Source organism: Candida albicans, chromosome 5, assembly GCF_000182965.3.
Source record: "Candida albicans SC5314 chromosome 5, complete sequence".
NCBI classification, from domain to species: Eukaryota; Fungi; Ascomycota; class Pichiomycetes; order Serinales; family Debaryomycetaceae; genus Candida; species Candida albicans.
This window is the reverse complement of record NC_032093.1, coordinates 108,525-120,928: the sequence shown is the minus strand read 5'-3', so window position 1 is coordinate 120,928 and position 12,404 is coordinate 108,525. Positions and strand designations below refer to the sequence as shown.

At 32.0% G+C, this 12,404-nt stretch overlaps 1 protein-coding gene across 1 annotated transcript; it reads left to right on the top strand. All coding sequences in view use genetic code 12, as the record gives it.

Annotated features, from left to right (window-relative positions):
* Window positions 1-10,037: 10,037 nt before the first annotated feature.
* AGA1 (Aga1p) lies at window positions 10,038-11,099 on the top strand (the record flags this gene model as incomplete). Its single annotated transcript, XM_711681.2, has 1 exon — window positions 10,038-11,099. One exon carries the CDS (start codon window positions 10,038-10,040, stop codon window positions 11,097-11,099), a length of 1,062 nt encoding a protein of 353 aa, XP_716774.2.
* Window positions 11,100-12,404: the final 1,305 nt, after the last annotated feature.

Genomic DNA, 12,404 nt, shown 5'->3' with positions numbered 1-12,404 from the left:
TCCATTGATTGCTTCTCTTATCGTCCATTCTACTGACTGCCCCACTTTCTTTAATTACTCCACTTATTCAAACACACAAAATACAATTTGCTTTATAATTTCTTATTAAGCATAATGCCAAAATGCCTAGTCAAGCATACTTTTTAGGCATCTGGATATGCATGTTGTGCTGTATCATGTAAGCATCGGGATAACTATTGACACCGAGAATTGGAGATGTAAATTGCCCCACCATCTATCAATTATTGATTATTTTGGAAATCAAGTAACACTTGATATGATTCTCCTCTTCACTTTAAATCCCATGTGTCAGAAGGTTTCTAATCCTCGAGATGTCATGGAGTAAGCAGTGCTCTCGTTTTTTGCTCTACATCACTGATATGGAAAGTTTTTTTGAAGATTTTTTCATGGCTTTTACTTCTTACATACTGCATTGCTAATTATGCAAAGTTATACAACAACAAAAGAAAGAACATTTGAGAAGAGCACTGGGATTTTACTATTAAAGGAAAAGAGTTTTGCCAGGAATTTCATTCATGCAAGTAATTAATGCAAGTAATTTAAAAAATCAATACCGAAAGATAAAAAGCAAGTTTCCATTAATCATAAGGCGGATCAGTGCTTCTGATTTTTCATCAATTACTCCTCCTACCACTAGTTCAATAGAAATTAAGTCAAAAATAACATTTCTCTACATTCGCAAAGAGAATTGAAACTAAATGTGTAAAGTTCACTAAAAATGAAGAGTCGACTAGTACAGGCAGATGAACATATGAGTTTTAAAAATCTAAAAATATTGTTAGTTACTTTTCAATATTGATGTCTCACTTGTATTAGACATAAACCAGGCAGGTAACACAAATTAGCTGGTATCCATAGTAACTATTACAACTTCAGGCTAAATAAATATTTTAGTCAATGGAATTTTTAAAAACAATCACAAAATGAGAAGAGAAAAAATTGCTACTTGCTTGCCTTGACCCCCCCTTTTAAATATGAAGCTGTTCTGTTATGTATACCTGGAAGAATACTTTATTAGCATAATGATAGTGAATATAGAGAGTAGGGTCAACTTCTTTCTTGTTGAAAACTAGTGTAACTAAAACCTACTGGCCAAGAACTAGATACAACTCGAGGAGAAATCAGGTTTTCATTAGGTTCAAATCCAACGATATACAATCTTCAACTCATATATTAATTGAATGGGCATTTTCTATCCATTGCTAGAGAGATAAGTCCATAAGGCATTCAATATTGTTGGGCAATTCCAGTAGTGATACAAATACAATTATAATGACTTGGAGGGGACCAGACCGAAAAAAAAAAAAACTTGTGGTAATACCGTTACAAAAGCAGCAACTTGAAATTCTTCAATTTATCTACACATAACCGGATGTCCAGCTGGTTTATATACTTTGGAGAGTGTGTTACGTAATTCAAATAAAAAGAGTAGCCAACAGCTCATTTGTAATATGGAAGGCAACAATGGTATACTTGCAAGTTTGCGCTTTGAAAGGGTTACTGATTTATGGATGAAATATACAAACCAATAATCTACAAAATTTTTGATGCCATACAAATAAACATCTTCAAGAGATCTAGGATTATGAGGTTATGACTCAAGAAGTTAGACATCATTGTAACTGGTAGTTTTTCACTTTGCTGTAACAGTATTTCATAAAGATTGATAAAACAAAAAAGTCATTTTGTGATTTATTGGTATAGTTTTCTTCAGAGATTAAATTTATTTCTAGGTTATGGTTATGTTCTTGATTACAACACAAATTCTGTAAATTCCACTCAACAATGATAGCATAACCGCACTAGTGTAGGATATTTGTAAAGATACAAAGACGATAATACAAATACTCAACTTCAGAGCAAAAAAGAATATGAAGTAACAGGTATCAAACAATAATACTGTTGCTTTCTAGTTATCTAATTTTGTTCTTAGATTCATGGAAGTCAAATCGAACAACAAGGACAAGCAGATTCAATATTACAAGAACATGCAAGAGCCATAAATTTGACATATTGAGAGCAATGAATGTACAGTTAATAGAAGCCCCTATTGTTATCATTATTGCTTTCCTTTTTGTAAATTGATTTTTAGATTTCTGAAGGGGTGGTGATGATGGTTAATAGATTTTGTTTACATTGACTATTAACTATCCTAATTAGGCAAGTAATGTCAAATGCATTAAAATTAGATTTGTTTAATACATTATGCAGAAACTGAATGTAAATTGCATTTTAGTTGCTGTACATTTATGAAAGTCACAAAATAAATTATAAATTCTAATCTCATTAACCAATTAAGGAATTTATCCTGTATGTTGATCTTATACCTAATTAGATGAGGGGCAATTCAGATATGGAGTTTATCTGTATCAAGTGGTAAAAGTCAAACATTAATTAAATGTTCTTTAAAAGAATTTTCACAACTCCTTTCCACAACCATTAACACCACACTTATACAATATACTATGTGCCTTGTAGATTAGTGAAATTTGCTATAGGAATTTTCTTTGGTTGGAGTTTTCTTCAATAGCAATCAAATAGTCAATATGTTAGCTATAAGCTTGGATAACAATAACATGTTTGTGAATCAGAATATGACCCCAACCGTTGATAAAGTTGCAACAATACAAGCTGTATCGAAATGTGTTTTTCCAATTTATGAACTTGCTACCAAAGACTTTATCAGAATACTGAAACGGTTCAAATATAATCACTTCACTAACAATTCTGTCAAACTTCATACAATGAGAAACCGTTGGTTTGATGTTGTATCATGTTACTACTGAGCTTGTAACAATGCAAAAAACTTTACTGTAAAAAAAACGATAACGATAACATAATAAACATCAAGCGCATGATGGTTATGAATATGAAATTAATAAACCTACCACATGTCTTACTAATGTCAATACTTTAGACTTAGTTACTATCTTGCCTCTTCGTAATTCATGAATGATGAAGTTTTAAGCTTTTCCTTCCTTTCTTCTATTGTCATAAGCTTTTTTCAATGGAAGCATTGATTTAAAGTTTAGTTCTCTTTTAAATATGGAATTTTCCAGTTTTTTTTCATTGGCCGCCTTAACTCTATTCTTTCGTAACCAACTCATGTTTCATAACCTCAACCAACAACCCAAAACCCAAAACCAAGAGTTTTCAATAGTTACTCCACTTTCACCATTTAGTTTGACCCTCTTTTTTTTCTTCTCCTTCTTTGATTTACTCCACATATGGATCATAATTGTTATGACAACTGTGATGGGTGAAAATCTAACGGTTATTCACGCTATTAAATCAATCACCTAGGGTTGTGGAGCGTTCTTTTCTTTGATAGTATCATTTTAAAGTTTCACCCACTAACGATAAACAAAAACAGTAGATTCATTGTTTTTGACAATAATATAATGATAGTAATAATCTATGAAACAGCACCCTATCAGAACCAGAAGGAAAAAGAAAGAGGACCAAGAAATTGTGCTCTCATAGTAAAGAAATTCTGATTAAGGTTTTTCTTTCTTTTTAGTTTCTTGATGGAGGTATTTCTTTTGATATTTTACGAGTTATCTAAACGTTCATTCACGTATTATCCAACTCGAGCTTGTTTATGGAATAGCGATCATCTGAAGTCTTAACTTGAATGTTGGGGGAATAAAAAAAATAAGCAATAGTAGTATTGCTAGTGATAAAAAAGAAAGAAAAGACAAAAATTATAAAATTACTATTAGTGCTCCTAGTTTGTCAACCATCGATACTACTACTAAATTCAAGTAATGAACAATTCCCTACGAGTAGTGATTCCTCGGCAAGAACTCAAACCCATTCTCTTGATTCTTCTTCTAAGATTAAGGGGGAGGGGCAGGGTTATAAATTTCACAAGACATTAACACTAGTTTACTAATTAGCTAGAGCTTAACAATAACTAAGAGAAGCAGATAGACTACCTAACAATAGTAATAGTCACAGTAAACCTCTTACTAGTAAGAGGTTGATGTTAGTGGGGGACTGGGGGTAAAAAAAAGTATTGTTTAAAAGAGGAGTAAAAGTCAACGACTAAAAGGTACAGACTGTACAGTACCAAAAAAAAATAAGGTTACAAAAAGGGAAAGTAAAATTATGATGGTGGGGCAAGCCTTAATTTTTTTTTTGCTTGATGTTGGTTTAGTGTTGAAGGAAATTTACCCCGCTCCGCCCTACAGGTAAGGATCAAACCAAACACAAACTTGTCGTTACTTTTTTTTTCTTCTTTTTCTATCGTTGGTGCTGTTCCCTCCAAAAAAATCATGTAGATTATCACATAACTATTGACATCATCACCAAAGATTTTTGTATCTAACCAGTTCCTATTGTGATTGTAATAATAGGAATAATACAATAATTATTAGATAAATTGATTGCATTTACACATACTAATCATAACCAAGTAGCACCGTTAATTGTTGCCATATTTTTGTAGCAACACTTTGGTCAAAGCAATGAAAGCATAAAGAATGGAAATATAGAAATCTATGTTGATAAGACTATGTCATGTCAGTACACACTTTCTTTTTTAAGTTGTTGAACTTGTTTTTTTTTTAGTACATGAAAATTGAAATGTGGGGTAATATGTCTAGCTTATATACAGGTAAAGAGTTTTATTCCTTTGTTATCAATTGCCCCCAAATCACCCACATACACAAACTTGATCACCAAACGGGCATCTCCTTACACATATAGAGAGATCGATAAATCTAGCTAACGGGATATTTAGCTTTTGATTGCAAAAGTATATGCATCCAAAGAGTGTTTATATCCACAGCTTTCCGTTCCCCTTTATCTTTATATATGATAGAATTTAATTTATTTCGTAAAATATTTTGAAGTTTACACCAATGAACTCTAATATAAAGTCAATTAGTTGCTTCCAAATTTAGACTTTTTGGAAGGAAACCTTTTTTTTATTCATTTTTTAAATATAAGGTTATTCAATTTCCCAATAGTCAATTCAAATATTAGATTTCATTAATGCAAATCTTTGTCGATCCCTATTGTTAAACCTAAAATTTAACTCTAGTTCTAGTCTTTACTACCATTATAAACTGAACATAGCCAATTGTATTCATATACAGGATTTATTTCCTCTTTAGTCCAATTTTGTTATTGTTGTTATTTAATTAACTTAACTAATTAAGTAACCACAATAATACTAGTGGTGACGACAGCGGAAGTGGAAAAATTGTTGTACTCTAATTTATTACAACTTACATTACATTGCTGCTAAATATATATATTGGTGTGTGTGTACGGCAAAGATTGTCAATTTAATTATGCATATAATATATCTCAGGAATAATGAAATTGCCAAGATTTCAAGGAAAAATATTGCACGAGAGTGTTGATTTGATGATAAAGAGAAGATTGTAATACAATTAACAGAATTCCGAACTTCTATTTTTTGTAATATGACAGTTGCGTACAGATTTCGCAATTGTACAATCTGAACAGTATTGAAGAGATATCATTTATGACGTACATTTCCCCCATTGATATTATAAAACAAGGGATGCAAAAGAACAAGACCAAAAAAAAATGTGAACGATAACAGCGTTAGAATGGAAAAAGTGTTTTGTGTAAATGGCAATTAAAGATGGGAATTGAATGAATGAAAGGGAAAAAAAATGAATTAGACTAAAGAGAAATTGTTTTAATATTTAGTTCTTTTCCTAATTAGGCAAATGCAATAGAGGCTAACGAAATTACTAATTGTGTTGACTAATTAATCTATAATCATTTCTGTATCATGTATGATGTATTGAAACTTGTAGAAGTACTAATTCTAAGTAGTCATCAGCGTATACTACATTTAATACATTCTCGCAAACACTTGTCTGGTTGCCCCACTCATCATCCCATTTCACAGCAACACAAAACATTTTGGAAATTTTTCTCTCTCCTCATTTAATAAAATCGTTCGGATGAGATTGGGATTCTATTCAAATATCTCTATTTCAAGGCTTAGACATAACGATTGAAGCAAGAAGTGGGAGATAATGTAAGGTGTCTCCTCTCTGTCTCGTTTGCAGTATTTTTGGCTTAGTCTCGCAGAGTGGCTTGGAAAAAAAAATCTTATTTCCTTAACGTGCTTTTGAACGACCGATGAGGGAGGCAGCTTGGCGAAACAAGAATATCTTTCCAGTCGGTTCCTACATATCAAGGCTTAAAGATAACATTGGTATACCAAGAAGTTGAACATTCTCAATTGAAATTTTGCGAATGTATTTCTATTATCAGTTAAACGAACCAGGGGGTTGAAGGATAAGCAATACCTTCAATTTCATCATCATGTTCAATGGTATATGTACAACAGATCCTCGAAAAAAAATATGCATATCAATACTTTTATTGGCAAACTATTCAGGGGGAGAGGAATGGATTACCTTTTATGATCTTGTTCAATTGTTTGTATATCCAATTTAAGTAATTGATTAACATCCCAAGATCTACAAAAAAAAAATATAATCAACAGTATTCTAAGCCTTTTTCTTCATGGCTTTGTAGGAAGCTATCTTTGATACTGTTAAAAGTTGTTGAAACAAGTATCGATACCTATGATATCATTAACCATTGAGGAAAAGGTTCGATATGAAACGTTTGTTTGAAATCAATTGTGAACAGCGATCAATAGAATTTCTAAAATTACAAATGTTATGAGCGTTATCAAAAAGAAGAAGAAGTTTTTAAGAATAGAAGCGCAAAAAAGAGCAAGGAGTAATTTATTAATAATTATAATGCTCAGGTTAAGTAATCTTTTGCTAAGTTGGGGTTTTATAATTCTAACCAATATTCTATCTTTAACCAAAAGCCACAACTAACACTACAAACCAAATTATTCTTTCATATGTATCATACTTTTATTCTGATCCATTGGACTAAAATGTAGCCATTGGTTAGCAGCATCTTGGTTAGTAGTTTCTAAGGATGATGATTTTGTACGAGTGCTAAAAAATGTGTGTTTCTGCCCCGCCCCCTCTCAGACGATATTGCCCCGCACTTTTGATTGCGCCAAACGAATACCCCGCTTGACCCTTTCGTCAGTCCCATTGGAGCCGTAATCCCAAACCAAGTTTACCTCTACTTAGGGAACTTGTTCATTAGATCAAGAGTAGACCTGTTTAGGTTGTTGGTTAGTAGCATTGGTTCAGCAGTATACTTTGGTACTAATCGTGTAACTTACAGCTTTGGTTCAGATTGTAAATTGAGGGTACATTAACCATCTTCAACACAAAATCAGTAAAAAAGTTGGGGTAAAAAAAAGATAAACGACCAAGATTGTACTTGACCAAATGCTAGACAAAACTTGCATGAATAGGAAGGATTAGACGATAAGAAGGAATATTGCTAATTATTGTTTTGTGATTATTCTATTCTTCAAACTATGCATATTACACACACACATATACACCTACTCCACCTCTTGATTAACTCGTGGTAGATTTTCCGTTTATCCGTTGACACAAATTTTTCATATTCTTGTACAATTGATTGTTGTCTATGTGACTCAATTGATTAGTCTCCTTAAAGGGAATAGGAAAAATCATGAGTGCGGCCAATAGAGCAAATTGGCAGTGGTTTGTATAGTTAGACTTGTGTAGTGGACTAGGTAGCCGGTCAATGTCAAACAGTGTTTTGATTCAATTCTTTTCCTTTAAACTTTATGCACACATAAACCTGTCACAAAAGTTAACAACTATTGTTGACACACAAACAATTGATAGTATGAAACAAAAACATGAAGGTTAATAAACAATAGAGGGTCAATTACTATGTGTGAGTTGCAGGTATTGAATATATGTAATCATTGTTACTATTAGACTATCTTGAACCTAGACTATTGCTGTTAGTATTGTATTGTATTTGTTGGTTGTTGGGTATTGGCACTGGTTGTTGTTGTTTTTGAGAAAATCACATAACCAACAATATTAAACTGTAAAAAATCTAACAATTCAACAATGAACTGGCAATTGCAACGAATATACTGAGAAATCAACATCAGTTGACGGTTCTTGGTGTGTGAACTTTAACTGGACACTCAAAATCGCCTCTCTCGTTAGTCTACATTAAAAATAAACGATTCATCACCATTGCTACAACCAGTCCAAATATTAATAAGGCGTTTCGGAGGATAATTTTCTGATATATGTGTAGATTGTGTGTGCATAATTGACGAAAGAGAATTAATGTAAAAAAAATAAACACAAACACAAAAGGAATTACTCAAACGTTTGTCGGAAAATGAACTAACAATTGGAGCGGAAAAAAAACTGAAGTTCAAAACCAATACTGTAATTGCAAAAAAAAAATAGAATAGGCTCACTCACACAACAACAGCATGTAATCTGAGAACAATTGCCTCTTCTTATCCTTAACAAAACAAGATTTGCGTAAAGGCTTCTTCTTGATATTAATATATTTTTAGTAGTGCAATTAAATTTAGTTCTTATTTTAGTATTTTGTTTATCTTGCCTAAATAGGATGGGTAATTGAAATATCTAATGAGCTATGACAGATTTACTAAAAGCTGCGTATACAAAAATAAAAAGAAAAGTCAAGGTAAGGCAAAGCAAAGGAAAGGAAAACTAGTAAGGCAACAGGATTGTGAAACATAAACAAAGCAACACAATTGTAGAGATAACAATTAGCCAGAGGTTTCCGACAGAATACAACCAAGAGAAAAGCTAGCGGAACTACGGAGTATCATAATTTGCGATAAAACCAGAAAAAAAAATATGTAACCGAAAGAATAAATAAATGAAATGCAAGACAAAAGTGGAGAAGTCCGAATCGAAAAGAATAAATGGGCGGAACAAAAAACAAGGGGTAAAGAAAGCAACAGAGAAAATATCAATATTTGCGAGTCTGCACTAATAAATTGGAGTAATGACTCCCTGTTTCTCATATTGATATTTGGGCTTGAGAGAGGGAGAAGATATACAGTAAATCATCATAATGTTAGATATAGATGTAGGGATGTTGATGAGATTTTGTGTTATATTTCCTAATTAGTTAATTGGATTCATTTATTTATTTCCTGATTAGGCAAATGTAACATTATTTAACAAAAGTCATTTAGAAAACTAGAGTATATATACTTTTTTGACACTTTAGACACGCCTATATTTAGTGGAGGAAGAAGAAGAAATCTAAAAAAAATTTTTTGTTGAGTGGAACTGCCCCACCTGAGGCTTTTATGCAACAAGGGCAAACAAGAATTTAGCTTATCAAACACAAAACTAAATTGTAGAGTTACAAAACAGAAAACTTTTTCAATTTTCCCTTTATATTTCGGAGAGGGGCAATTGGTTTTGTGAGATTGTCTCTCCTCTTCTCACATACTTTATCCTAATGATGCAGAATGAACACAATACCTATTTAAACAAAATCCACTTTCCTATTAATGTTTGTAACTTAACCTTTAGTACATGTGTTGATGAAATATTACACAATGAATAAAAAAAAACTAATATGGAAAACTAATTAAATTTCACAAACCAAACGTCAATCAATTTTATATTTTTTTACTCCTCTTCTTTAATTTAGCAGTCATTGAATTGCGTATACTATATTGTGTCTTTGTATTTATTTTTCCACTATCATCAAAATCAAAACTACCTTCATCATCGATTAAATCTAAAATATTTTCCTCTTTCCATTTGACAAATGACAATTATATAAACTCATTGAATTTCCCTGCTTTTTTTCAAGATTTCAAATTTATTATTTCCTTTTATTTTGAATTTTTAATAATATCAACTTTTTATTTTATCAATCAACTATTATAATACCCCCTTTCTCAATCACTCGTGTGTGCTTTAACTGATAAAAACTTATATCCTTGGATCCAATTCCTATCGCTTATATCATAACTTATTAATACCCTTTTCTTACTCGTTGCCTTTGTTTCTTTGCTGGTCAAACAAATTTATTATTATACCCATATCCTACTTTATACCCACTTTATACCCACCACAACATATCTATACACAATGGTTTCTGCATCAACTATCAAAGTCTTACCACCTGCTAATGGAAAAAAATTATGGAGAGTTAGAAAATCAACTCCAAACACTCATCAACGTAGCAATAGCTTACCAGGAAATAAATCTACAACTTCCCCAATACTTCTGAAATCTAACAGATCATGTTCTACTTCATCAATTGCATCTACCACTGCTACTGCCAACAATAATACCAACAATTCATCACCAATGCAAAGCTCATCAATTGAATGTTTAAACAATTCATTGAAAATTGTTGCTGCTGCTTCAAAATTCACTATCAAAAGACCACCTTTGAGAAGACCAAAAAACAAACCAGGTAAACCAAAGGATTTTGTTTTTGTTGATTTATCACCAGTTCAATCTGATATTTCAAGTGAATCTGAATCTAACACTGCTACTATTACTGTTTCCAAATCAAGAAGATCTAGCAATAGTGGAAGTTCTGTTACTAAAGCTAATTTAATTAATGTGCCGGTTCTTCCTACTAATGTTGCACCAGCTACTCCAATGACTACTTCTAATTCAATAAATTCAATCAATGAGTACGATATCTATGGCAAAACTCAAGTAAATGATGCTTATGCTGCCGCTGCTGCTGCCCCAATGGAACCACTGTTATCCAATGATGGATTTGGATTACCATCACCAGTTGAATCATTAGATGATTTCTTGATTAGTGAATTTGATTTATGGGAAAATGAAGTGAATTGGCAATCAATGATTCCAAACACTCAACAACAACAACCACAGCAACAACAGGCTACTAGTCCTGCTGTGTCGCCTATACTTCCTACTGAAAGTCAACAACAAGGACAATATCAAGAATATTTTGATATTGTGCTGATTGTACAACAACAACAAGAACAAATACAGAAATTACAACAACAATTACAACAAATAACAAAAACCAACAGTGATAATGGTAATACTTTAGCACAAGTTGATATGATCAATTCATTAATTAACAATGCTAACAGTATACCAATAACGGCTAGTACTGCTGCTACTACTGCTACAACTAATGGATTTATGGACTTTGTGTTTTAGACTATATATTTATAAAATAAATAATAATGACAAAAAAATAAATAAAATAAAAACGATAGAATAATTTTTAATTGTAAGAAATTGTAAGTGATTTTGTTAAGTCCATGCTAGAATTCAATGGAGCAATAGTACTGAAATTGAAATAGATGATAAGTTTTTTTTTAGGTGGTGATGGTGGTCATAGAAGACGGTTGGTGAGGATTTGTTAATTGGTGTGCATGCATGACATTGGCAGCTCACAGGAAAAATCAGATGTGTGTGTGTGTGTGGGGTAAAAAGAAAGAGGAGACGAGAGAGACAAAAAAAAAAACAAAATCAATTGAAATTTTTACTTTCCTAATTAGGTTGAAATAGACGGCTTAGAATTTCGTAAAATAAAAAACTAACTAATAGCAAACTTATTATTAGTAATTTCATTGATTGGGATTTGATTGCTATTGTAATTGCTATTGATAGATAACAATACTCTGGCGCCTACCTCTGTTTCACTCTGTATTAGTTGTTCACTGTTATCTTTGTGGGTTTAACTTTTTGGTGTATTTTCTGGAGGGGCAGAAGTTTGTAGATTTGAAATATCGTGAAGTTAATGCCTAATTTTAGTGTCTGCTGGATAGTTATTGACTAGAGTTCTGGATTTGTCCAACACACCTGTATATTTTCTAATCCCAATTCATTACTCCATTGCCCTCAATACATTTGATTCAACTATTGGATAGCAAACATTGATCAAACCCTCTCCTCCTCTTGTTGTTGATTGCTCTCTTAAATCCAGTCCTTGGTATGGAATTCCTTTGAGAATGCTCTACTTTTCTGTCCAATCCCCTCACACCGGCTCTACTATGGAATCACAGTATATATAGTCTACACATTTGATTGTTTGAATACTCACAATGAGCTAAAAATAATTATCCCCATAACTTGTCTATAACTGTATTTGAGTAACTTAAAAAGAGGTTGGGACTCCCAATGCAAGTTTATTTGTGTTTAACAAAATATGCTGCATCAAATAGTCAATTTTCGTGAAAGTTGCATATATTTTTCAGGTCCCTATTATTTTGTTACTCTTGATAAACCCCCGAAAAACAAGGCCAAGCCAACATATTATTATTATCGTCAAAAAAAAAAAATTTTCTGTTTAACTAAAATGAATTGTAAATATAATTCGCACAATAAAAAGAAAATGCAAAACAATAATGGAACTTCTTCTTCTTCACATTTACACAATAACAATTAACAAGAAAGTTATATCATTGTGATATATTAGGTCTCCCCTCTCCTCAACTCTTCATGTACTATATTTTCCCT